Source organism: Microchirus variegatus (genome assembly GCF_963457635.1).
Source record: "Microchirus variegatus genome assembly, chromosome: 8".
Taxonomy (NCBI): Eukaryota; Metazoa; Chordata; class Actinopteri; order Pleuronectiformes; family Soleidae; genus Microchirus; species Microchirus variegatus.
Genome location: NC_139809.1, coordinates 30264574 through 30292314, shown reverse-complemented (window position 1 = coordinate 30292314; position 27741 = coordinate 30264574). Strand labels below are relative to the sequence as shown.

Here is a 27741-nt window from a genome sequence, read left to right as displayed (position 1 = left end):
TCAAATTTCCGATATTGTGCTCAAATGAAAAATGGTTTCTGCTTTCGTCCGGTTTTGTTTTTTCCCTCTAACGTGAGTTACGTGACCTGAATGTTGCGTCATCCTGAAGTGACCTGTCACAGGCCAGCTTCACACGGGACGAACGATAAAACCGTCTGCAAATCAACACAAATGGACATTTTAACTCTTGAGACCAGAAGACGTGGTCACGGAGACTGATATTCACAGGTTTGAACTTCAGTAACAGTGAAACGACTGTGGTCAAAGTCAGCCGTCACTAAATGTGAGCTGCACCGATGTTCTCGCTCCAAACTATTTTACATGGAATCACTATAATAATGATGTCATTGTTTTGACAATAATAATTAACATTTTTATTTTCAGGACGTTGTGATAGCTTTTGAGGGGACTTAATTTTGGAAACCGGAAATGGGACCGCTTGGTTTGTGTAGAATTGACGTAAAGCAGAGAATATCAGCGCACTTCACATGTTGTTCAATATTTTCAGCTGAATTTCTTTAACTTTGTGTGAAACCGGTCATTTAAAAGAACTCTAAAGTTCACTCTGAACATCATTGTGTCGTTGACCTATTTTAGTCAACGTTCATTTGAAAACATTTGCAGTTGTTTTGTTCTTTACGTTTCTTATCACCAATGTTAACTGCAGGCAGCTTGACTGACACTGTTGAATATCACAGGCTATTTCTTTTTTATTTAAATCAGTCATTTTAAGGGAAGTGGATTCCATTATACACATTGGATTCCGTTATTTATGGGTGCATTTTTAAATTATTCCACAAGGTGGAGCCATGGTGTGTAAAGTTGTGGGTAAACATTATCTTCCAATACTGCAAAAATATCTGTTTATGAAGTCAGATCATATGATTGGTTAATTGTGATATTTCAACGTCACAGCACAAGAAAGATTCTCACCCACCCACATTTTTAAATCTATATTTTGGTTTGCGGAACCACATCCATTTCAATCTGAATATTCCAATCCTAGATTCAAACTCTGCAGCTTCTAAGTCACCATTTTTATCTTTGTCTTTAAGCATCAGACTATTTTTCCATATAAAACTAAATGAAATGAATAATTTGAGGAGAAATAGAAAGAGAGTGACAGGGTCAGACGAGTTTGGATAAACCTTCTGCTTTTCTTCATAAGATTCTCCTCATAACAGTGAGAAGGAAGAACGCTCGTGTTTACTGTGATATTCAAGCATTTAATATCACATGTTTTTGATTTGTGGTCATTTTTACCATGTTATATTTAGTATTTAGTTTATTTGTAATGCATCTTGAAAATGTCATTTCACGCATATATAAACTGTACGATAATAATCACAGTTGCTGTAAAATAACATGTTTCTGTTAACTGTTTATCTGACGTCATCAAACTTATAATAACAGGTCAACGCATTTCAAATATTTCATCACTTTTATTGTCCACAAATGTTGCTTTTACAGAATATAAAGCTCACTATTATTATGATTATATTAATATATGTTCACATTATGCTCTGTGGATAAAGCAGGCTTGATTTTACAAGGTATTGTTGCATTAACTGCAAAATATAGTCATACTTTATGGCTACAAACAGTTAAAGAAAGTGAAGATAAAATGTTTATATTAAATGACCGCCATGATCGATGTTTACGAGCAGTTTTAACCAGATTAACTCCCTCTCGTGAATAAGAATGTCATATTTTACGTATCTCCCCTGTTAATGCGAGCCCTTGGTTCAGTCCAAAATGTTGTATGGGCGAGTCAATGCATTGTCGCCTCTTAGTATTATAATCATAGATATGATTATTATTAAAAACATAGATATTATTATTATTATAGCCTCTTTGATTTATCCATGGCTCGTTCACATAACCGAGAGGCATCATGGGAGTGACACCGCTGCGCGTGCTCTATGGACAGCTCAACCTGGAAATAAACCCGGAAGCGCCACCGCCGGTCGAACATGAGACAGCAGTTTTTAGAACAGCAGCAAATAGTCCAAAGTAAGTACATTAATTTAGCTTTTAACGTTAAAACAATGATGAATGCTTGAATTACACATGATGTTGCATATTCTAAGTGTGTTTAAACAGTTTAATTGTAAAGTAGTAAAGCCCATGACGCACTTACTAAAACCAGTGCAATGGCAAGCCGTTTTAACATATTAATAGCTAGACTGGATGTGTATTACAGATATCTGTAATTAACTTTTAGGAGGACGTTTTGGTTGTTAAACACCTGTCACACAGACAGTACAACAGCGACACCTTGTGGCACAACTAGGTAACTGTCTTATTGACGTTGCAGCTGAATATCCCTCACATAAGCATTCCTTTCACCTATTTAGCCTTCAGCTAGCATGAAAACTCGATGGTGGTCTAAAATGGCCGCCGCCCCTTAAAGCTTAGTCATGGTGGGCTCATAAACATTACAGTACAGTTACTTCAATTATTAGGTGATTGTACACTTACATTTCTCTAACATTGTACTTATAATGTAAGTTATTCTTAGGTTACCTTATAATTTTGTGTTCAATCTAAGGAAGTACAGTGTAAGTATCTAATATGAATTACTTTGCCTTTTTTTCCCTCTTTTTTTCCCTAGGTGGCAAGAACAAGCTTATATGTTAGTATGCCAATAATTAATTGCATTGTTATTTACTTTAGTTATATGTGGTTGTAATTATTGTAACATATGTTCATGACAATGTTAATTTCAGAATAAGGGGATATGGTTAATTTTGGTTTAGCTATAGCTAAATGTTCAGCTATTAGGTTCATTTTACTTTATTCACACATGCGCACACAAACGTGTTTAGGTAGCTAGGTAGCTGGCTAGCTAGTTTCAGTCACTATTGGCATTTCTTTTTTTTATAGTGGTTTTAGGGTTAGGGTTAGCCATTTATTTGTGATGTGAAGTCCAAAAAACTGATGTTATTTCTCATTAAAAAGAAAAACACAAATGGAAGGTTGTAAAGCATGAAATCGCATCATACTCTTCATCATCTTAAATAAAATAAGCACACAGACAGCAAAATTTGAAAGCAAAGTGGAGAAATTTTATTTTTACAGCATTTTTCACATCATATTATATGATTAGAAATCACCGATCTGGCCAGCATGCTTTACTCAGCAGCCTCTTTTCCCTGAAGACACAAAAACAAAAAATATGGCTTTAAACAGGTTCATTTCAAACACCTTCTACTTTCAGTGATTTATCTACTACATCAATTTCTGGTCTTTGTTTATCGCACAGAAATGTACCTTTCCAGAGTCCCGGCTCTTGGCTCTCAGCTTGTTGACCTGGGATTCTGCGATGTCAGCGCGCTCCTCCGCCTCTTCCAGCTCATGCTGGACCTTCCTGCACTTGGACAGATGAACGTTGGCCTGCTCCTCCTGTACAGTACAAAGTAATTGGTCAAGATAGGTGAGCAGAAATGTTTACTATGAAATGTTACAGAATGTGAAGTTAATGTGATGTACTTACAGCTTCCTCAGACTGCCTCTTGTAAGCCTTCACCTTGAGCTGCAATTTGTCAACCAGGTCCTGCAGCCTGGCAACGTTCTTCTTGTCCTCCTCAGTCTATCATAGAAAATACACATATGATAATTGTTAAAATGCATAGTAGGAAGGATAGTATTAGATTGATTTATCTTAAATGTCCAGATGACCATACCTGGTAGGTGAGCTCCTTTACTTTCCTCTCATATTTGCGAACACCCTTAACTGCATCAGCACCACGTCTCTGCTCACCCTCAACCTCTGTCTCCAGCTCACGCACCTTCAGAAAACCACATAACATGTACAAGGGTTAGAATCAAGGTGTCTTTTAAGCTTCATTACCTTTATTCATCTGAGTAAATGTCTTTCATGATTGTCTCACCCTAGACTCGAGTTTCTGAAGCTGCTTCTTGCCACCCTTCATGGCCAGGTTCTCAGCCTCATCCAGACGATGCTGCAGGTCCTTAACAGCAACCTCCAGGTTCTTCTTCATCCTCTCCAGGTGAGCGCTAGTATCCTGCTCCTTCTTCAGCTCCTCAGCCATCATTGCAGCCTAGATAATAGACCATTTCATTAGAAATACCAGGAATAAAACACAGCTTAGCTGGAGTAGAATACTTAAACAATGTAAACATACATCAGTGATGGCCTTCTTAGCCTTCTCCTCTGCGTTCCTTGCTTCCTGAACAGTGTCATCCACTTCACCCTGGATCTGAACCAGGTCAGTCTCAAGCTTCTTCTTGGTGTTCAGAAGGCTTGTGTTCTGAAAGATACAAAAGACTTATGTAAGATAGTGCATGCATATTGTTCAGTTTATTTAAAAAACTCTTTTATGAATGATTGAAGAAATGATTGCATCTTTTTCACCTGAGAGTGCAGAAGTCCAACACGCTCACTGGCATCCACCAGCTCCTGTTCAGCAACCTTGCGACCTCTCTCTGTCTGTTCCAGAGCAGCTCTAAGTTCCTCAATTTCAGCCATCATGAGACCGTTCCTGCGGTCCACCATAGCAGCCTGTTCCTTGAGGTCTTCCTGGGCTCTGACAGCATCATCAAGGTGCAGAAGAGCATCCTTCAGCTGTGCCTGCATATTCCTGAGCTGCTTCTGTGACTCAGAAGCCTGGCGATTGGCATGGCTGAGCTGAATCTCCATCTCATTCAGGTCTCCCTCCATCTTCTTCTTGATTCTCAGGGCATCATTCCTGCTCCTGACCTCAGAATCCAGAGTGCTCTGCATGGAGTCAATCACCCTCTGGCTGTTCCTCTTGATCTGCTCCATCTCCTCATCTTTTTCTGCCAGCTTCCTGTCCACCTCACCCTTGATTTGGTTGAGCTCAAGCTGGACACGCAGGATCTTAGACTCTTCATGTTCCAGAGTTCCCTAATGATATAGAGTAGTTGGTTTTAGAATACTACAAAGAGTAGAATATTCATCCTTGCCTCCAGGCCTAGTCTGCCTTTAAAGTCATTTGCCATTTAAAAAAAAAAACAAACCTCAGCCTCCTCAAGAGCTGTCTGGATCTCAGACTTCTCAGTCTCCACCTGCTTCTTGGCCTTCTCCAACTCATGGATGTTCTTACCAGTCTCACCAATCTGTTCAGTCAGATCTGAGATCTCCTCTGCAAAGACACGTGTGTGTAAAATGTCATAAAGCTAAAAGCTCAAAAATATGAATGTCTTTTCTGGATTCAATGCCTGTTTGCTAATACAAGCAAATTGAAACTCACGTTGCAGGTTCTTGTTTTCACGCTTCATGGTCTCCAGCTGATCCAGAGCTTCCTCATAAGAGTTCTTCATCTTGAACAGCTCAGTGCCAAGAGAACGAGCCTCCTTCTGAGCTCCTTCAAGCTCTGCCTGACCCTCCTCGTACTTCTGCTTCCACTCTGCCAACACCTATAAAAATGTACATTTGGGTTATTATAGTTGTAGAAAAATTATATTATGATACAGTATTTTTGACAACCGCCATTACAAATTGCTTCACAAAGAAAAGTACAATTAACATTTTATGTCATGGTCACCCAAAATACCTTGTCGAAGTTCCTCTGCTTCTTGTCCAGGTTAGCAGCCAGTCCATTAGCTCTCTCCACATCAATCATGAGGTCCTCCACCTCACTCTGGAGCCTCTGTTTGGTTTTCTCCAGAGAAGCACACTTGGAATTCACAGCCTCAATCTGTTCCTCAGCATCCTGAAGACGCTGAGCCAGCTTTTTCCTATGAAAAAATTTATGTCCCAATGAAAAACCTTCAATTAACCATACCCAAGAACTTTGAAAACATCAGAAGTAAACATCTGGGCATGTTCTTGTTGTTTGGGTAATACTCACTTGGCCTCCTCAAGCTCCTCAGTGCGCTGGATAGCATCAGTTTCATACTTGGTTCTCCACTGAGCCACCTCGCTGTTGGCCTTGGACATGCCACGCTGCAGCTCAGCCTTGGCTTCCTGTTCCTCCTCAAACTGTTCTCTCAGCAGATCACAGTCATGGCGAGCAGATTGCACTGCATGAGCAAGAGCATTCTTGGCCTGAAATAAGAAATATAGATGAGTAAACGGCAAGTCTAAACCTTGCATAAGAATTTTAAGATGCTATTAAAAATGTCTTTACCTTAACCTCCTCTTCAGTGTGTCTCTTCAGCTCCTCAATCTGCTGAGTGAAGGCCTGTTTGCCTCTGGTCAGCTGGGAGACAAGGGCTTCCTTCTCCTCAAGTTGACGGCCAAACTCACCTTGAGAAAATGATAAAAAAAAATTTACTTCAGTATTTGGTTCTTTTACAGAGGGTTGCTGTGTTTTTAGGTTAACTACATACCATTTTCTGTCAGGAGACGTGCTTTGTGTGCACTCATGTCATTGCTTTGACGGACATTTTCGTCATTCTTGGTCTTCAGTTCACTAAGTTGGTCCTCAAGTGTACGGCACATCTTTTCAAGATTTCCCTTTAGTGAACAAAGAAAATATTACATTTTCAGTTGAGTTCTATAATTTATCATACAAAGTTAACTTACATTATAACACCTAAAGTATTGTCTACCTTTGCCTTGGCAACAGCCTCCATGTTGCTGGACAGGTCATCAATCTCCATCTTGTATTCACTCTTTTCCTTTTCAAGCTTCTGCTTGACACGCTGGAGGTTGTCGATCTGCTCTCCCAGCTCAGCGACGCTGTCGGCCTGCTTCTTGCGAAGAGCAGCAGCAGTGGCTTCATGCTGCAGAGTGGCCTCCTCAAGGTCACGACGGAGCTTCTGGAACTCAGCCTCACGCTTCTTGTTCATCTCAATCTGAGCTGCAGTGGCACCGCCGGCCTCCTCGAGCCTCTCACTGATCTCCTCAAGTTCCCTGGAGAGGTCAGCCCTCTGCTTCTCAACCTTGGCACGAGCAGCACGCTCAGCCTCAATCTCTTCCTCCAGTTCCTCAATACGGGCCTTTTAAATGTAAATATACTGGTTTTTAGTGAACATTCAATGTTAAAACAGTACATTCTAAAAACATATAGTACTACTGCAATATGTCTGTTACCTGAAGCTCCTTGATCTTCTTCTGGAGCTGAGCACCCATGGACTGCTCATCCTCAATCTTGCTCAGGAGTTGACTGGTTTCAAATTCCTTCCTGTTGGAATGAAAGGGCAACGTAAGTTTGACCTGATATAGAACATGTTTAGAATATGGTTATTGTTCCAAGTAGTGATGGAAACTAAATTAGGTTACTTTTTGATTTTCTCCTCAGACTGCTGCTTGTCATTCTCAAGATCCATAATGGATTCCTGGGCCAGTTTCAGATCACCCTCAAGCTTTCTCTTGGCTCTCTCAAGGTCCATGCGCAGCTTCTTCTCTTGCTCCAGGGAACCCTCAAGCTGCACATTGATATCAGTATTTAATGTCATGGTACAAAATCGTTTTGTTTTGTCAACTTGAGTCATTTTGTAAACTCACATCATCGACTTGCTGCTCAAGCTTGGTCTTAGCCTTGGTCAGAGTGTTGACTTTGTCTTCCTCAGCCTGCAGGTCATCAAGAGTCTGCTGATGAGCCTCCTGAAGGGCTTTCTTCTCCTTGGTCAGCTTAGCAAGGCTCTCATCCTGAGAGGCCATCTCCTCTGTCAGGTTCTTGACCTATGTTTTTAAAGAAAGATGTGGTTATTAATCCATCGATGATCATAATTTTACTTGACACACATAATGTATTCATTTTTAAAAACCTTGTTCTCAGTGGCATGTTTCTCCTTCTCCACTTTGGCCAAGGTCAGCTCCAGATCATCAATATCCTTCTTCAGCTCAGAGCATTCATCCTCCAGCTTTCTCTTCTTGCCAGTGAGCTCAGCATTCATTTCCTCTTCATCCTCTAGTCTCTCAGTTGTTTCTTTGAGTTTTGCCTCAAGCTGAATCTTGCTCTTGATGAGTCCCTCACATCTTTCCTCAGCATCTGACAGATTCTCTCCTTCCTATGTCATTGTAACAACAGAGTGTTAGCACATCAATATTTGATCATTTAAACTTACAAAGGTTACACCTGTTTGTTAAATGTGTACTTACGGATGCCACTTGCAGCTGCAGATCGTTCTTCTCTTGCAGAAGAGAAACCATCTTCTCTTCAAGTTCCTTCTTCTTGGCCAGGGCAGTAGCCAAATCTGAGGCCATCTTTTCATAGTTCTCCTTCATCTGAGACAACTCCTTCTCAGTTTCAGCACTCTTCAGCAGAGGCTTGATCTTGTAGTAGACCTTCATCCATGGCCAGTGCTTGACATTCATGAATGAGCGGACGTTGTACTGGATGGTATAGATGGCTTCCCTGTGAAAAATAATTTGTTGTTATAAAAACTGGTGTTGGTGATTTTACACTATATCTCTTTGTACATAGGAGCTTGTTTTCAACATGCCTCCTCTCCATCATCTTCACAAACTCCTTTCTCATGAGGTAAGCGCGACAGAGAGCTTGAGTCATGGTGACCAGAGATGCCAGTTTTTCATCTCTCAGCTCTTCAAGGGTACCCAACAGACCGGCTTTGAAGAACACCTGAATAAACAGAAAAACATGATTTTAGGTCCTCCAAGTGGTTCCACGGCCTTGCTTTGTACATTAGTCAGTGAGATGGTCAACCATGTAATAACTTGTGAGGTACAACAATGAAGCAATGAGAACAGGACAAATTAACCACCGTGGCAACTGCCTATATACATGAAGCATCACTTACAACCTCGGCTAAAATATAAGTCAGCTCCTTCCGTTCAATTGTAGTTAAGGGGAAACTTGGACTTTTTAAAGTAAGTAAAGGTAAGTATGATTCCAATAAAGACAAAAACATTTACATTTTCTTTTACAAGTTCTTTAAGAAGTAAGCCCTGAGAGATTAAAAATGGTCTAAAATGAAAATGGCGTACATAGGGGTGTCATTAGGGGACTAAAGTGCAGCACTGCTCCATCCCTCTGAGCACAGACTCAGCTAAATTCTGTAATTTGCCAACTTCCTCAGACACCGACTCTAGAACATCTCTGCATCATTGGCTGTCGGCTTACTGTCAAGCTTGCTTATTGAAAACCAGGAATAGAATGTGCATATGATCAATTATATTAAAGTAAAAAAATTAAGTCATGGTCTTACCTTTGTGTGTCCAAATCTGTACTGGTCATGATCAATATCAATGGAACCCAGCAGCTTCTCTGAAGCCTTCTTGTTGTCAATGAACTGGCCTTCAGGAATGACACTGGCGTTCAGTACCTTGTATCTTTTGAGAGAGAGTAAAAGGTCAGTGTTTCTGAACTTTGTGTCAAATTCTAGAAAGTTTTTGAAAAGTGTTTTGTGTCACCTCTGTTTGAAGTCACCGTAGAGGATTCTGCTGGGGAAACCTTTTCTGCAGATTCTGATACCTTCCAGTACACCGTTACACCTGAGCTGGTGGATGACCAGGAAGTTCTCCATAAGACCTGTAGAATAGACACCATATTAAGTCATCTTTAAAACACACAATCACACCGAGACACTCATAAAGTCATATTTCTGTACCTGGAGTCTTTGACTCATTGGGAATCAAGCAGCGCACAAAGTGAGGATGGGTGCTCCTCAAGTTTGTCATCAGCTTGCCCAAGTTCTCCTGTTGATAGATAATATTACAAATTGTCATTAAATTTAACATAGTAGTTTGTGTAAAGTAATTTGCAATGTTAGTTCAACCTTACCCTGAACTGTGAGGACACAGTCTGCATAGAGCCACCCTTCTTCTTGCCTCCCTTCTTGCCAGTCTCTGTGCAGCAAACAAACATGAAATGATTAGTCCAAAGTCCAAATATGTTGAATCTTATCGTATGGAAAACAACATATGTTTAAAATTTCAGTTCATGGGACATCATACCCTCAACAACGGGAGGATACAGGGCAGCCAGCAATTTAACTGAAGATTTCTGGTACAGCTGCAGCACTGAGTCATTCAGTGGGTCCTTGTTCTTGTCCAGCCAGCCACCGATATTGTAGTCCACAGTGCCGGCATAGTGCACCAGGGAGAAGTGAGCCTCAGCCTTGCCCTTTGTAGGTTTGGGCTTCTCAAATGCTTTGTTTTTGCCCAGATGTTGATCATAGAGCTTGTTTTTGAAGGATGTATCTGTGGCCTTGGGGAACATGCACTCCTCTTCAAGGATGGAGAAGATGCCCATGGGCTTGATAAAGGTGCAGAGAGAAAAGTATTAAGTGACGTAATTGTTGAGTCTTAAATACAGTAGCATCACAGAATTGATGTATACCTTCTCAATCAGCTCAATACAGGCAGCCAAGTCCATGCCGAAGTCAATGAACTCCCAGATGATACCCTCCTTCTTGTACTCCTCTTGCTCCAGGACGAACATGTGGTGGTTGAAGAACTGTTGCAGTTTCTCATTGGTGAAGTTAATGCACAGCTGCTCCAGGGTGTTGAACTGTGAGGGTGGAAAATAATCAGCCTATCTCTTACGGGCACTAACGATGAATCAGTTATGAAACAAATGAAGATGTTGAGCTGCAGTGATTGAAGCTTACATCAAAGATTTCAAAACCGGCAATATCCAGGACACCAATGAAATGGTTCCTTTGTTGCTTAGTGTCCAACATCTGGTTGATACGGATGACCATCCACAAGAACATCCTCTCATAGATAGACTTGGCCAGGGCAGTCACTGAGTTACTGACCTAAAGAAAAAGAAATATATTTGTTTTGATTTAATCTGCGGTAACTGTCCTCTTACAAGACAAAATAGAAGAACAATAGTGACAATCTTTTTCACATAGTTATAATTAATGCATCCTTAAGGTCAGTGTACCATTTTTGATATTGTTTCATTGGTTGTCTGAACAAACAGATGTAAGAAATATAACTGGAATTCACCTCATATGCAATCGTTACTCATTCTCAATTAATGCTGCGAGGATACACTGAGCATTTCAAACACCTAACACATCTTTAGTCCATACACAATGTTACATACACAGCATGGACTGTCATATTGTGCCACCATCAAATAATATATCAGTGCAAGCATGATGTATCTATTTATACTACAAATATACATTTGTTGAAAAAATATATATATCAGTATTTGTTGTATACCTGAGGTACAGTCTGTCCCTTGGTGACAAACTCATTTCCGACCTTTACTCTGGGATAGCACAGACCCTTCAGCATGTCAGCAGAGTTCAGACCCAACAAGTAAGCAACTTTGTCAGCATCTGAAAATTGTTAGATGACTTAGAATTAATACAATAATTGACAATGACTGTCCGTCACAGAAGCCAGTGTAAGCAAGAAGTTTACTCCTGTTGTTGACTTTAATATGACACGAATATGATGAGAAGTACTCACTCTCTGTGCCATCGGGCTCAGCCTGCTCCTCACGCTGTTTCTGCTTGAACTTCATGTTACCATGGTGGATCACAGCACCGGTCAGTTTGTAGATGCCAATCTTCTCCTCACCAGTGAAACCCAGGATATCAATAGCGTTCTGCGTTCAAAGGAAATTTCCAAACTTGTAACTGCTCTTGATGAGGCATTCGTAGAATCATTTCAGATGCATGCAATATCTTTACGTGTTTTAAATATTCATATCACTCACATCAGTGGCTTCCAGCTCAACTTTGTCATCAATGCTGGCCACAGTGATCTGACCCATGCTGATCATGGGGAAGTCGTAGGGGTTGGTTGTGATGAGTGCCATTTCTGGGGATCAAAAATGGGTCAAAGTTACAATAGATGGAACAAACAGTTGAAGTAAGTTTTGACATTGTGCATCAACAAATCTGCTCACCAATCAGCTCAGGCTTGTGGTTTGTCATCATCTGGTAGAAGATGTGGTAGCCTCTCTCATCGGGAAGCTGGAATGTCACTCTTGACTTCTCCAGCAGATCTACAAAAGTTGTTGATGAGTCAAAACATTGCCAATTCTGAATTTCACTCATCTAGAGTTGCTATGAGGTTTGTTACTTACAAGTCTCAATATCAGCACTAGCCAGTTTGCCGGTTGCGCCGAAATGGATTCTGATGAATTTACCCTGTTTGGGACAGACACATTGTTATACGTCTCTCCACATAGGTAGTTTTTAGGAACAATTCTGTTCTTGTGGAAATAAATTCATACTTACGAAACGAGAGGAGTTGTCATTCCTCACAGTTTTGGCATTACCATAGGCCTCCAGCAGAGGATTAGCTGCAATAATCTGATCCTCCAGGGACCCCTATAATCCAAGGTAAGAAATTGTGTTACAAAAGAACTGTTACTACAGATATATGCGATATACTTCATGTCTTTCATCAAGACATACCTGGAATTTGTTTTGTGATTGCTTCTTGTCTCCTCCCACTGAGATTGTTGCGAAGTACTGGATGACACGCTTGGTGTTCACAGTCTTTCCAGCACCAGATTCTCCACTGGGTATGAACAGAGACTTATCAGAATTTGAGCACGATATTATTCTATTAAAATAAAGCAAAATAAACGTAAAACTTACGTGATCAAGACGGACTGGTTCTCCCTGTCTGTTGAAAAAGAAAGCAAATGTATTGAGTGTGCATTTCTACAACAGGAATCTGATTCACTCACAGACTTCACATGATGATCAGGACATACCAGTAAGCATGAACTGATAAGCGTTGTCAGAGACGGAGAAGATGTGGGGTGGAGCCTCCATGCGCTTCTTGCCTCTGTAGGCATTGACAACTTCAGAGTCGTACACTGGGAGCCACTTGTAGGGGTTCACAGTTGCGCAGAACAACCCAGAGTAGGTCTGAAAAGGATCAGAAACATGCAGTATAACACGCAACTTAATGTATAGTTGTGAGAGTCATCATGGGTGTTGGGAGAGACTGTCTTACGTAGATCATCCATGCTGCATAACGCTCTTTGAGGTTATACAGGACAGTAGCTTCATTGAGATGGGTCATCATGGCCATGTCCTCCATCTTGTCGTACTTGGGAGGGTTAATTGGATAAACATCATCCTCTTTGACTGTCCTCTCCTACAACAGGACAGGTCACAGTGAGAACTGATCACATTTACTTTTTGGTGAAGTCTGTCTTTATGATACAAACCTCCTGAGTGTCCAGGAGTTTGACAGTGGCTTTGCCACCCTCCTTCTTGAGGATTGTTGCCTTCAGGTACAGCTCTTTGACGTCAGCCACATAGCAGGCAGTCTTGGCATCAAAAGGCTTCGTTTGAGCCTCAATTCTCTCCTTCTCTGGCTTCCGGAGGTAAATGGCAGCTTTGCCATAAACGGCCATCTCGGCGTCGGTACTCATGGTGGCGGGTTAGTTCTGTGAGACAATGACAAACAAGAAAAATCTTTTTCTATATATATATATATTCGGCTCATGTAAGTTAACCAAGCACAATGGTTTGATATGTTTTAATTCAAGTGAACTATTCATCATCACAAGTTACTCAAACTGTGGTTATTTAATGGTGATTCTATTTATATTTGTTTAAACAAATCTGGATGAACAAATGAAACCAATCTGTCAATTAGGTTACATTAAAAATAGTACAGATACACTTCAAACAATTAATACATCATTTATATAATTAAAAAAGAGGCTCTTACCTGACAATCCTTCACCAAAAGTCTTAAATTCCACAGTCCTGTTAAAATATTAATTGGTGAGAAAACGTTTTAAATAAAGATTTTTGTAACATGATAGTGTTAGTTATTTGTATTTTAAACAAGTTAATTAAATAATAAAAAAACATGTAAATGCTCCTGAGCAGAGAGAGGATAAGCCTACCCCAAGCAGAAGTCTTCCAGTTCTGTCCACCACACACTCTCATGTCCCGTAGTACCTCTTATATTGTGCCAGACGTGCTTACACAGCACAAGTTAAAAATGGGATGTCTGCCAAATAGGGTGGGAATAATAATAGTTTGAGTGGATATATACATTAAAACGTCGTCCTTCAACATACGCGCTCCTTCATTTCTCCTAATTTTGTTGTTCATTTCAGTCTCTTTTATTTATTTACATTTTATAACCTTTTATAAAATTGTCAGATCAAAAAATATTTTGTTTGCCATCTCATTCAAAGGTGATGTCAGTAAAATAAATAGTAACGCAAGGCATAGCTGCACAAGATGCTGTTATATTTTTTAATACCACTTATAATTTGTGTGGCATTAATTCCTAGAAAGCTTTTCCTCTGATCGTGTTTCAGTGGCTGCTTTGGTTGTGAGTCACACTTTGTCAACACTGAATGTTCTTCAGCTGTTCTTTTTAAAGCATTATTATTAGTATCATTTGCCTGCCTGCAAATTAAGGAATAGATTTGTACTTAAATGTTGATAAATACTGCTGTCTGCCTGGAGTCACATTTCACTCAGGTTTTATGAGTGTAACTACAACCCTTGGGGCTTCATTTCTATTTACTGCGTTTTTATGAGGGCAAGCTCACCCACAGTGGAGTGTGACTATTTTGGTTGATACACAGCCCAGTTAAATAATTAATCATTATAATTCTTGTTCGAATTCTTGTTCGATCACATATAAATACTTATGTAAGTATTTTTGTGACTTAATTTAGCGTTTGATGCTTCCATTCCAACAATTTCAAAATGTATTCTCCTCGTGTGACAATTACGTCAATGTATTACTGATATGTTGCAGCAGCATTTAACCATCTGTAATGTTTTATATCTTATTGAATAATGCTGTGGCAGCCAGGGCTAAATGATTAAACTGTAAATAGTCAGTTGATAGGAAAGCACATATGTGCCTAAAATAGTCAGTCAACCCAGTACATCAAGGTGCAGGAATGCTTCAAAAAAGTGTGCACGTATTTGGACATTATGTTATTCTAAGATCACTTGGAATCCATTGTTGGTGCCGTGGGTGCAAGTTGACAACAGTTGTTGTCGCCCTCTAACAGATGGTCTTCTTAGAGCAGTGGGGTGTGACACACAGGTCATACTAGTTATTTTCAAAAGCTAATTGTTTTACTCTCAGCAACTGATGCTGCTGAAGTATCCCTTTGAAGAATGCAGAGTTCTCTAAAGGTACTTACAAATAAATACACTCAGTTCCATTCTCTTTTATTTTCAAAAAATAACAAGGGGCAGGCTTAGCACACACACACTAAAATTCTTCTTCTTCATCTTCAACTGTCCTCATTCACAGCATCCACTAAATTACATGTCGTTTAGCAGACACTTTTATCCAAAGTGACTTCCAAGGGAATTGGGAAAAACACCATGAACCTTCCCTGTGATCTTCTTCTTTTCCTCCTGCCTGGCAGCTCCATCTTCAACATCCTTTCTCCAATATAATCACTATCCCACCTCTGCATGTGACCAAACCATCTCAACCTTGACTCTCTTATTTTATTAATAAACCATTTAATGGAAGCTGTCCCTCGAATATTCTCATTTCTAATCCTCTCCATCTTAATCGCCACCCAACAATAATTTCAGCATCCTCAGCTTCAGACTGCACCACTGTCTCTAAGCTGTACACCATAGCCAAGTCAAATAGATATCTGAAGTCATTTGTCCTATCAGCTGTCACATATTTATGTTTTATACATTTATGGACTAGATGTATTGTGCATATGTGTGTATATGTGTCACTTCTTTTGCAAACAAAATTGCCTTTTGGGGACAGTAAAGATTTCGGAATCCATTCCAATCCAAAATACAATGCCAGCAGCATTGTATTTATTCCATTCACTCATTCTCATGTGTCCTTTAAGGGTCATGGGGGGAGCTGGAGCCAATCCCAGGCAGGGTACATTCTATACAGGATTCCAGCCTATTACAGGGCCAACATACAATGACAAACAACCAATCACGCTCGCATTCATATCTGCAGTTATTTTAGAGTCTCCAGAGAAGTTAACATGGTGTTTGTCAAACTGTGGTTTGAATCAATGACCTTCTTAGTCTGGCATGACTATGTTTTTAACCTAAATCCATCTTTTTGAGCTTTATGTCAATGTTTTTGCCATGGTATTATAGTACTGTTTGGTTGGGAGACATCCCAGTTAAACAGGACAATTTTTTGTAAATAAACATATTATAGAAGGTTGTCTGCATGTGTCATGAAGACTGCAAGTCTCATGAACAAACATCAACAAACAACAAACATCATTCAGAACACAGTGAGATCAGAAAAACACAGATATCATTTTTGGATGAAAAAATATTTTATTGTTGAATGTTTCACATCATATTATATGAGTTGAATCATCTCCCAACAGTAGTGCTTTATTCAGCGTCCTTCTGCATCCACCAAAAAAAGAGAAAAGTACAGTTAATTTAAAGAAACTAAAAGGTGAGTATTATATTTTTCATGACCCATGTCTCCTTTACAATCAAGTACCAAGGATTTTGATGAGACATTTGTTCCAGCTTTTATGAGTATTCATATTTACCTTGCCAGAGTCACGGCTCTTGGCTCTCAGCTTGTTGACCTGGGACTCTGCGATGTCAGCGCGCTCCTCAGCCTCTTCCAGCTCATGCTGGATCTTCCTGCTCTTGGCCAGGTGAGCATTGGACTGCTCCTCCTGTAATACAGCACATAATGAGATCATCATGATCAGATGTATATGAACTATGAATAACATAAAGTTTGTCTTTTAAATAAATGTGATGTACTTACAGCTTCCTCAGACTGCCTCTTGTAGGCCTTCACCTTGAGCTGCAGCTTGTCAACCAGGTCCTGCAGCCTGGCAACGTTCTTCTTGTCCTCCTCAGTCTATAGTAGCGAGTACATGGATTTCCATGTGTAAATACTTAAATCGCAATTATAGCATGAGATTGATTTATCTTAAATGTCCAGATGACCATACCTGGTAGGTGAGCTCCTTCACTCTCCTCTCATATTTGCGAACACCCTTAACTGCATCAGCACCACGTCTCTGCTCACCCTCAACCTCTGTCTCCAGCTCACGCACCTTCAGAAAACCACATATTATGTACAAGGTTTAGAATCAAGGTGTCTTTTAAGCTTCATTACCTTTATTCATCTGTGTAAATGTCTTTCATGACTATCTCACCCTAGACTCGAGTTTCTGAAGCTGCTTCTTGCCACCCTTCATGGCCAGGTTCTCAGCCTCATCCAGACGATGCTGCAGGTCCTTAACAGCAACCTCCAGGTTCTTCTTCATCCTCTCCAAGTGAGCGCTAGTATCCTGCTCCTTCTTCAGCTCCTCAGCCATCATTGCAGCCTAGATAATAGACCATTTTATTAGAAATGCCATGAATAGAACACAGCTTAGCTGGAGTAGAATACTTAAACAATGTAAACATACATCAGTGATGGCCTTCTTAGCCTTCTCCTCTGCGTTCCTTGCTTCCTGAACAGTGTCATCCACTTCACCCTGGACCTGAACCAGGTCAGACTCAAGCTTCTTCTTGGTGTTCAGAAGGCTTGTGTTCTGAAAGATACAAAAGACATATGTAAGATAGTGCATGCATATTGTCCATTTTATTTAAAAAAACTCTTTTATGAATGATTGAAGAAATGATTGCATCTTTTTCACCTGAGAGTGCAGAAGTCCAACACGCTCACTGGCATCCACCAGCTCCTGTTCAGCAACCTTGCGACCTCTCTCTGTCTGTTCCAGAGCAGCTCTAAGTTCCTCAATTTCAGCCATCATGAGACTGTTCCTGCGGTCCACCATAGCAGCCTGTTCCTTGAGGTCTTCCTGGGCTCTGACAGCATCATCAAGGTGCAGTTGAGCATCCTTCAGCTGTGCCTGCACATTCCTGAGCTGCTTCTGTGACTCAGAAGCCTGGCGATTGGCATGGCTGAGCTGAATCTCCATCTCATTCAGGTCTCCCTCCATCTTCTTCTTGATTCTCAGGGCATCATTCCTGCTCCTGACCTCAGAATCCAGAGTGCTCTGCATGGAGTCAATCACCCTCTGGCTGTTCCTCTTGATCTGCTCCATCTCCTCATCTTTTTCTGCCAGCTTCCTGTCCACCTCACCCTTGATTTGGTTGAGCTCAAGCTGGACACGCAGGATCTTAGACTCTTCATGTTCCAGAGTTCCCTAGTGAGAGCAAAAAGAGAAATTTTCATCCTTGCCTCCAGGCCTAGTCTGCCATTAAAAAGTAATTTCACATATTAAAAAAAAAATACCTCAGCCTCCTCAAGAGCTGTCTGGATCTCAGACTTCTCAGTCTCCACCTGCTTCTTGGCCTTCTCCAGCTCATGGATGCTCTTACCAGTCTCACCAATCTGTTCAGTCAGATCTGAGATCTCCTCTGCAAAGACATGTGTGTGTAAAATGTCATGAAGCCTCAAAAATGATATGTTTTCTAAAACACAAACGTGTAGACTACAGTCTGTCTGCTAACACAAGCAAATAGAAACTCACGTTGCAAGTTCTTGTTTTCACGCTTCATGGTCTCCAGCTGATCCAGAGCTTCCTCATAAGAGTTCTTCATCTTGAACAGCTCAGTGCCAAGAGAACGAGCCTCCTTCTGAGCTCCTTCAAGCTCTGCCTGACCCTCCTCGTACTTCTGCTTCCACTCTGCCAAGACCTATTCAAATTTTACAGTTGTCTTAATTTTGTAGTAATAAATAGGAAGAAAAATAACAACATTCCCTTCAAAAACATACTTTTTTGATTTTAAGCTGGGGTTGCCTAATGGAAACATTACCTTGTCGAAGTTCCTCTGCTTCTTGTCCAGGTTAGCAGCCAGTCCATTAGCTCTCTCCACATCAATCATGAGGTCCTCCACCTCACTGTGGAGCCTCTGTTTGGTTTTCTCCAGAGAAGCACACTTGGAATTCACAGCCTCAATCTGTTCCTCAGCATCCTGAAGACGCTGAGCCAACTTTTTCCTATGAAAAAAATGTGTTTCCCAATGAAAAACCTTCAATTTACCAATACAGAGGAACTTTTAAATCTCTGGGCATCTGGGCATGTTCTTGTTTGGGTAATACTCACTTGGCCTCCTCAAGCTCCTCAGTGCGCTGGATAGCATCAGTTTCATACTTAGTTCTCCACTGAGCCACCTCGCTGTTGGCCTTGGACATGCCACGCTGCAGCTCAGCCTTGGCTTCCTGTTCCTCCTCAAACTGTTCTCTCAGCAGATCACAGTCATGGCGAGCAGATTGCACTGCATGAGCAAGAGCATTCTTGGCCTGAAATAAGAAATATAGATGAGTAAACGGCAAGTCTAAACCTTGCATAAGAATTTTAAGATGCTCTTAAAAATGTCTTTACCTTAACCTCCTCTTCAGTGTGTCTCTTCAGCTCCTCAATCTGCTGAGTGAAGGCCTGTTTGCCTCTGGTCAGCTGGGAGACAAGGGCTTCCTTCTCCTCAAGTTGACGGCTAAACTCACCTTGAGAAAATGATCGAAATTTTTTACTTCAGTATTTAGTTATTTTACAGAGGGTTGCTGTGTTTTTAGGTTAACTACATACCATTTTCTGTCAGGAGACGTGCTTTGTGTGCACTCAGGTCATTGATTTGACGGACGTTTTCGTCGTTCTTGGTCTTCAGTTCACTAAGTTGGTCCTCAAGTGTACGGCACATCTTTTCAAGATTTCCCTTTAGTAGACAAAGAAAATATTACATTTTCGGTTGAGTTCTATAATTTATCATACATAGTTAACCTATATTATAACACCTGAAGTATTGTCTACCTTTGCCTTGGCAACAGCCTCCATGTTGCTGGACAGGTCATCAATCTCCATCTTGTATTCACTCTTTTCCTTTTCAAGCTTCTGCTTGACACGCTGGAGGTTGTCGATCTGCTCTCCCAGCTCAGCGACGCTGTCGGCCTGCTTCTTGCGAAGAGCAGCAGCAGTGGCTTCATGCTGCAGAGTGGCCTCCTCAAGGTCACGACGGAGCTTCTGGAACTCAGCCTCACGCTTCTTGTTCATCTCAATCTGAGCTGCAGTGGCACCGCCGGCCTCCTCGAGCCTCTCACTGATCTCCTCAAGTTCCCTGGAGAGGTCAGCCCTCTGCTTCTCAACCTTGGCACGAGCAGCACGCTCAGCCTCAATCTCTTCCTCCAGTTCCTCAATACGGGCCTTTTAAATGTAAATATACTGGTTTTTAGTGAACATTCAATGTTAAAACAGTACATTCTAAAAACATATAGTACTACTGCAATAGGTTGTGCAATATGTCTGTTACCTGAAGCTCCTTGATCTTCTTCTGGAGCTGAGCACCCATGGACTGCTCATCCTCAATCTTGCTCAGGAGTTGACTGGTTTCAAAGTCCTTCCTGTTGGAATGAAAGGGCAACGTAAGTTTGACCTGATATAGAACATGTTTAGAATATGGTTATTGTTCCAAGTAGTGATGGAAACTAAATTAGGTTACTTTTTGATTTTCTCCTCAGACTGCTGCTTGTCATTCTCAAGATCCATAATGGATTCCTGGGCCAGTTTCAGATCGCCCTCAAGCTTTCTCTTGGCTCTCTCAAGGTCCATGCGCAGCTTCTTCTCTTGCTCCAGGGAACCCTCAAGCTGCACATTGATATCAGTATTTAATGTCATGGTACAAAATCGTTTTGTTTTGTCAACTTGAATGATTTTGTAAACTCACATCATCGACTTGCTGTTCAAGCTTGGTCTTAGCCTTGGTCAGAGTGTTGACTTTGTCTTCCTCAGCCTGCAGGTCATCAAGAGTCTGCTGATGAGCCTCCTGAAGGGCTTTCTTCTCCTTGGTCAGCTTAGCAAGGCTCTCATCCTGAGAGGCCATCTCCTCTGTCAGGTTCTTGACCTATGTTTTTAAAGAAAGATGTGGTTATTAATCCATCGATGATCATAATTTTACTTGACACACAGAATGTATTCATTTTTAAAAACCTTGTTCTCAGTGGCATGTTTCTCCTTCTCCACTTTGGCCAAGGTCAGCTCCAGATCATCAATATCCTTCTTCAGCTCAGAGCATTCATCCTCCAGCTTTCTCTTCTTGCCAGTGAGCTCAGCATTGATTTCCTCTTCATCCTCCAGTCTCTCAGTTGTTTCTTTGAGTTTTGCCTCCATCTGAATCTTGCTCTTGATGAGTCCCTCACATCTTTCCTCAGCATCTGACAGATTCTCTCCTTCCTATGTCAGTGTAACAACATAAGTATTAGCACATAAATATTTGATCATTTACACTTGCAAATGTTACTCCTGTTTGTTAAATGTGTACTTACGGATGCCACTTGCAGCTGCAGATCGTTCTTCTCTTGCAGAAGAGAAACCATCTTCTCCTCCAGGTCCTTCTTCTTGGCCAGGGCAGTAGCCAAATCTGAGGCCATCTTTTCATAGTTCTCCTTCATCTGAGACAACTCCTTCTCAGTTTCAGCACTCTTCAGCAGAGGCTTGATCTTGTAGTAGACCTTCATCCATGGCCAGTGCTTGACATTCATGAATGAGCGGACGTTGTACTGGATGGCATAGATGGCTTCCCTGTGAACAATAATTTGTTGTTACAAAAATTGTTGATGTCCAATATTTCTCTGAACATAAGAGCTTGTTTTCAACATGCCTCCTCTCCATCATCTTCACAAACTCCTTTCTCATGACATATCCACGGCAGAGAGCTTGAGTCATGGTGACCAGAGATGCCAATTTTTCATCTCTCATCTCCTCAAGGGTACCCAAAAGACCAGCCTTGAAGAACACCTGAATAAACAGAAAGAAAGATTTTTAGGTCTTCCAGATTGTCTTGAAGCAATTGGAACTCATATTTTGCAATCTAATGGCTGCTCTGGCATTGATCGTCATCATGGTAATTTTGACCACTTAAGAATCTGTGAGGTACAACCAACATACATCCAAGTAAAGAGTACAGGACTAATTAGCCACTGTGGAGTCATGGTCTTACCTTTGTGTGTCCAAATCTGTACTGGTCATGATCAACATCAATGGAACCCAGCAGCTTCTCTGAAGCCTTCTTGTTGTCAATGAACTGGCCTTCAGGAATGACACTGGCGTTCAGTACCTTGTATCTTTTGAGAGAGAGTAAAATGTCAGTGTTTCTGAACTTTGTCAAATTCTAGAAAGTTTTTAAAAAGTGTTTTGTGTCACCTCTGTTTGAAGTCACCGTAGAGGATTCTGCTGGGGAAACCTTTTCTGCAGATTCTGATACCTTCCAGTACACCGTTACACCTGAGCTGGTGGATGACCAGGAAGTTCTCCATAAGACCTGTAGAATAGACACCATATTAAGTCATCCCTAAAACACACAATCACACCGAGACACTCATAAAGTCATATTTCTGTACCTGGAGTCTTTGACTCATTGGGAATCAAGCAGCGCACAAAGTGAGGATGGGTGCTCCTCAAGTTTGTCATCAGCTTGCCCAAGTTCTCCTGTTGATAGATAATATTACAAATTGTCATTAAATTTAACATAGTAGTTTGTGTAAAGTAATTTGCAATGTTAGTTGAACCTTACCCTGAACTGAGAGGACACAGTCTGCATTGAGCCACCCTTCTTCTTGCCTCCCTTCTTGCCAGCCTCTGTTCAGCAAACAAACATGAAATGATTAGTCCAAAGTCCAAATATGTTGAATCTTATCGTATGGAAAACAATATATGTTTAAAATTTCACTTCATGGGACATCATACCCTCAACAACGGGAGGATACAGGGCTGACAGCAGTTTAACTGAAGATTTCTGGTACAGCTGCACCACTGAGTCATTCAGTGGGTCCTTGTTCTTGTCCAGCCAGCCACCGATATTGTAGTCCACAGTGCCGGCATAGTGCACCAGGGAGAAGTGAGCCTCAGCCTTGCCCTTTGTAGGTTTGGGCTTCTCAAATGCTTTGTTTTTGCCCAGATGTTGATCATAGAGCTTGTTTTTGAAGGATGTGTCTGTAGCCTTGGGGAACATGCACTCCTCTTCAAGGATGGAGAAGATGCCCATGGGCTTGATAAAGGTGCAGAGAGAAAAGTATTAAGTGACGTAATTGTTGAGTCTTAAATAAAGTAGTATCACAGAATTGATGTATACCTTCTCAATCAGCTCAATACAGGCAGCCAAGTCCATGCCGAAGTCAATGAACTCCCAGATGATACCCTCCTTCTTGTACTCCTCTTGCTCCAGGACGAACATGTGGTGGTTGAAGAACTGTTGCAGTTTCTCATTGGTGAAGTTAATGCACAGCTGCTCCAGGGTGTTGAACTGTGAGGGTGGAAAATAATCAGCCTATCTCTTACGGGCACTAACGATGAATCAGTTATGAAACAAATGTTTCAAGATGTTGAGCTGCAGTGATTGAAGCTTACATCAAAGATTTCAAAACCGGCAATATCCAGGACACCAATGAAGTGGTTCCTTTGTTGCTTAGTGTCCAACATCTGGTTGATACGGATGACCATCCACAAGAACATCCTCTCATAGATAGACTTGGCCAGGGCAGTCACTGAGTTACTGACCTAAAGAAAAAGAAATATATTTGTTTTGACTTAATCTGCGGTAACTGTCCTCTTACAAGACAGAATAGAAGAACAATAGTGACAATCCTTTTCACATAGTTATAGTTAATGCATCCTTAAGGTCAGTGTACCATTTTTGATATTGTTTTATTGGTTGTCTGAACAAACAGATGTAAGAAATATAACTGGAATTCACCTCATATGCAATCGTTACTCATTCTCAATTAATGCTGCGAGGATACACTGAGCATTTCAAACACCTAACACATCTTTATGTTACATACACAGCATGGACTGTGATTGTGTGCCGATATTGTATATCGGATAATATATCAGTGCAAGCATGATGTATCTATTTATACTACAAATATACACATGTTTAAAAAATATATATCAGTATTTGTTGTATACCTGAGGTACAGTCTGTCCCTTGGTGACAAACTCATTTCCGACCTTTACTCTGGGATAGCACAGAGCCTTCAGCATGTCAGCAGAGTTCAGACCCAACAAGTAAGCAACTTTGTCAGCATCTGTAAATTGTTAGATGACTTAGAATTAATACAAAAATTGACAATGACTGTCCGTCACAGAAGCCAGTGTAAGCAAGAAGTTTACTCCTTTTGTTTACTTTAATATGACATGAATATGATGAGAAGAACTCACCCTCTGTGCCATCGGGCTCAGCCTGCTCCTCACGCTGTTTCTGCTTGAACTTCACGTTGCAATGGTGCATCACAGCACCGGTCAGTTTGTAGATGCCAATCTTCTCCTCACCAGTGAAACCCAGGATATCAATAGCGTTCTGAGTTCAAAATATATTTTCAAACTGTTAACACCTTCAGTTTGTATTGAGAATAAGAAATGCATGGAAAACATTTAACCAATTCAAATATTAGGAGAACTCACATCAGTGGCTTCCAGCTCAACTTTGTCATCAATACTGGCCACAGTGATCTGACCCATGCTGATCATGGGGAAGTCGTAGGGGTTGGTGGTGATGAGTGCCATTTCTGGGGATCAATAAGGGTGAAACATTTGAGTTTTTGGGTTTTTGTGAAGTAGTTGATTAAATCTAAAGTTGTGTACACCCAGTCTGCTCACCAATCAGCTCAGGCTTGTGGTTTGTCATCATTTGGTAGAAGATGTGGTAGCCTCTCTCATCGGGAAGCTGGAATGTCACTCTTGACTTCTCCAGCAGATCTACAAAAGTTGTTGATGAGTCACAACATTGCCAATTCTGAATTTCACTCATCTGGAGTTGCTATGAGGTTTGTTACTTACAAGTCTCAATATCAGCACTAGCCAGTTTGCCGGTTGCGCCGAAATGGATTCTGATGAATTTACCCTGTTTGGGACGGACACATTGTTATACGTCTCTCCACATAGGAAGTCTTTAGGTGTTTAGAAAAACATTTCTTGTGGAAATAAATTCATACTTACGAAACGAGAGGAGTTGTCATTCCTCACAGTTTTGGCATTACCATAGGCCTCCAGCAGAGGATTAGCTGCAATAATCTGATCCTCCAGAGACCCCTATAATCCAAGGTAAGAAATTGTGTTACAAAAGAACTGTTACTACAGATATATGCGATATACTTCATGTCTTTCATCAAGACATACCTGGAATTTGTTTTGTGATTGCTTCTTGTCTCCTCCCACTGAGATTGTTGCGAAGTACTGGATGACACGCTTGGTGTTCACAGTCTTTCCAGCACCAGATTCTCCACTGGGTATGAACAGAGACTTATCAGAATTTGAGCACGATATTAGATTCTATTAAAATAAAGCAAAATAAATGTAAAACTTACGTGATCAAGACGGACTGGTTCTCCCTGTCTGTTGAAATAGAAAGCAAATGTATTGAGCATGCATTTCTACAACAGGAATCTGATTCACTCACAGACTTCACATGATGATCAGGACATACCAGTAAGCATGAACTGATAAGCGTTGTCAGAGACAGAGAAGATGTGGGGTGGAGCCTCCATGCGCTTCTTGCCTCTGTAGGCATTGACAACTTCAGAGTCGTACACTGGGAGCCACTTGTAGGGGTTCACAGTTGCGCAGAACAACCCAGAGTAGGTCTGAAAAGGATCAGAAACATACAGTATAACACGCAACTTAATGTATAGTTGTGAGAGTCATCATGGGTGTTGGGAGAGACTGTCTTACGTAGATCATCCATGCTGCATAACGCTCTTTGAGGTTATACAGGACAGTAGCTTCATTGAGATGGGTCATCATGGCCATGTCCTCCATCTTGTCGTACTTGGGAGGGTTCATTTGAAAAACATCATCCTCTTTGACTGTCCTCTCCTACAACAGGACAGGTCACAGTGAGAACTGATCACATTTACTTTTTAGTAAAGTCTGTCTTTATGATACAAACCTCCTGAGTTTCCAGGAGTTTGACAGTGGCTTTGCCACCCTCCTTCTTGACGACTGTTGCCTTCAGGTACAGCTCTTTGACGTCAGCCACATAGCAGGCAGTCTTGGCATCAAAAGGTCTGGTTTGAGCCTCAATTCTCTCCTTCTCTGGCTTTCGGAGGTAAATGGCGGCCTTGCCATAAAGGGCCATCTCAGCGTCGGTACTCATGGTGCCGGTTTAGTTCTGTGTAACAAGTCAAACAACAGAAATCTTTAAGTGATGTCTGTGAGAAAATGACAATACGATTAATAGTTTGTGTTTCAAAGCCTCCGTCTTCAGCTCATGTAAGTGAACCAACAGAATTCAAACCAGTTCTACACTCTAACACACATCTAACATCTCTGTTGTCGTGATCCTATGCGTAGTAAATGGTGGTTAAATATACATGCTTTGTCAAAACAAAAACCTGAGTCAAATGTCTTTTTTAATTTACATAATAGCATAAAAGTTAAAGTAATGTTGCTCTTACCTGACCCTCTCCGTCAGAAGAATGTTTTTCCACAATACTGTTGAAGACATGCAACATATTATTAGTTACTGATGAAAGTTTTCAATCAAAGATTTGAGCAACACATATTGTTGATCAATTTATGGTTATTATAAACATTTTCAGTTAGCAAAACACATAACAGCTGAATGCAGACACAGACTAAGCCTACCACAAGCAGGAGTCTTCAAGGGTCCACTACCACACACTCTTACGCTCTGTTCGGCCTCCTTATATTCAATCATGAGTGCGCATGCAGCAAAAGTTAAATAGAGAACATCTGCCAAATGTGGTGTAGGTAACACTTGGATCACACCCAGGTGTAGTTAGAGTTCCTACATCTTAAGTATTTCGGTATTAGATATCAGAGACCAATGCCTTTCACTGTGTCCCAGTTGCTGAGATTAACATGTATCAACGTATCAACATTGAAAGCCTTTGAAGAGCATTTCTCACTTATGATATGATTTAATTCTAATACACATGTTTGGGCTCTAGCGTGGCTTCATTTTTTACTCATGCTTTACACTTTGCAACAATCCCAATGATTTTAGTCTTAGTTTGTGGCTTGTTTTACACTTTACACTTAAATGTATTACTCTTTTTGTGATTGAATACTGATAATGTCATAATTTTCTATTAGATTCTTGATACGTTTATAGAACACATTCAAGGTTGCCAGTGAAATCTGTAACTGTCGTCATGGATCTATGGCTGTTGTGGTAATATTATTATCTACCAAACTCAAGGTTTCTTCTTTGTTTTCAAAACCACTAATGGTCTCCATTTAAAAAGACACATAATGAGAGTATTATTTTTATTCGAAGAGGCACATGGTGAAGAAAATTAACTACGTCTGTCACAGTTACCAGCTGTCACCATCACAGCTGCTCAGACATGTTGTTCCCTGTGCCAGACTATTTCAGAGAATCCCTTAGCCCGCCAGTATCTGCTACCCACTGACTGCGCTCTTTGTGGGGTATATTTATGGGGAGTTCAACTACTAATGATTTAAACATCTATGTACAGTACACACATATATATATATGACAGCTTAGCTTTTGACTTGTTATGTGAATACCTATTTTTGTTCGTGGTAGAACATATATTTACTCATAAAATGTTTAGTGAATTAAAAAGTTGATGCTTTTATGAACATCATTCAATTTAACAGTCCACCATGTTTGAATTATTGTTGGATGAAGCAATAGAGTGAGAGTAGAGTCCCACAAATGAAGTGAACAGGTCTTCTACCAGCGTCAACACACTTCACTGGAATTCTTGCATTGAATGTGTTTTGCTTACAAAGCAAAAGTTAAAAAGGGACTCAAGCCAAACATGGTTTGGAAGACAGCTGATGGTCACACGAGTTTCACATTCCCTTTTGGTACATCCGACTTATGTTTCATGTTTCCATCGGTTAAAGCAGATCTTGTGATAATCCACACTTAAAATAGGCAACATTAATTTGTTGGATTAGTGTTGAT

General features: G+C 40.8%; 1 protein-coding gene and 1 pseudogene across 2 annotated transcripts; both read right to left on the bottom strand.

Moving 5' to 3' along the window:
- Window positions 1–3119: 3119 nt before the first annotated feature.
- On the bottom strand, window positions 3120–13271 carry LOC310930306 (myosin heavy chain, fast skeletal muscle-like; annotated as a pseudogene). The gene is made up of 37 exons (XR_014593140.1): window positions 13050–13271; window positions 12833–12976; window positions 12588–12744; window positions 12469–12496; window positions 12103–12388; window positions 11949–12012; window positions 11769–11867; window positions 11577–11680; window positions 11327–11465; window positions 11075–11193; window positions 10507–10656; window positions 10236–10406; window positions 9851–10151; window positions 9678–9742; window positions 9505–9592; window positions 9308–9425; window positions 9103–9226; window positions 8380–8516; window positions 8036–8291; window positions 7702–7944; window positions 7439–7615; window positions 7214–7359; window positions 7025–7115; window positions 6541–6930; window positions 6319–6445; window positions 6117–6235; window positions 5838–6034; window positions 5541–5724; window positions 5238–5403; window positions 5005–5129; window positions 4379–4891; window positions 4149–4274; window positions 3894–4064; window positions 3687–3791; window positions 3497–3592; window positions 3274–3405; window positions 3120–3155 (listed from the first exon to the last, which is right to left on the bottom strand). The product of XR_014593140.1 is annotated as a myosin heavy chain, fast skeletal muscle-like (transcript).
- A 2855-nt stretch (window positions 13272–16126) lies between these two features.
- Window positions 16127–26500, bottom strand: LOC310930300 (myosin heavy chain, fast skeletal muscle-like). The gene is made up of 40 exons (XM_083893229.1): window positions 26427–26500; window positions 26237–26273; window positions 25729–25950; window positions 25512–25655; window positions 25267–25423; window positions 25148–25175; window positions 24960–25065; window positions 24780–24872; window positions 24621–24684; window positions 24441–24539; window positions 24246–24349; window positions 24003–24141; window positions 23751–23869; window positions 23190–23339; window positions 22915–23085; window positions 22530–22830; window positions 22357–22421; window positions 22184–22271; window positions 21987–22104; window positions 21784–21907; window positions 21445–21581; window positions 21110–21365; window positions 20775–21017; window positions 20512–20688; window positions 20287–20432; window positions 20098–20188; window positions 19602–19991; window positions 19380–19506; window positions 19179–19297; window positions 18900–19096; window positions 18610–18793; window positions 18324–18489; window positions 18086–18210; window positions 17484–17996; window positions 17253–17378; window positions 16998–17168; window positions 16791–16895; window positions 16601–16696; window positions 16374–16505; window positions 16127–16221 (listed from the first exon to the last, which is right to left on the bottom strand). The coding sequence occupies exons 3-40, from the start codon at window positions 25933–25935 to the stop codon at window positions 16207–16209; spliced, it is 5793 nt and encodes a 1930-aa protein (XP_083749355.1). The 5' UTR covers window positions 25936–25950; window positions 26237–26273; window positions 26427–26500; the 3' UTR covers window positions 16127–16206.
- Window positions 26501–27741: the final 1241 nt, after the last annotated feature.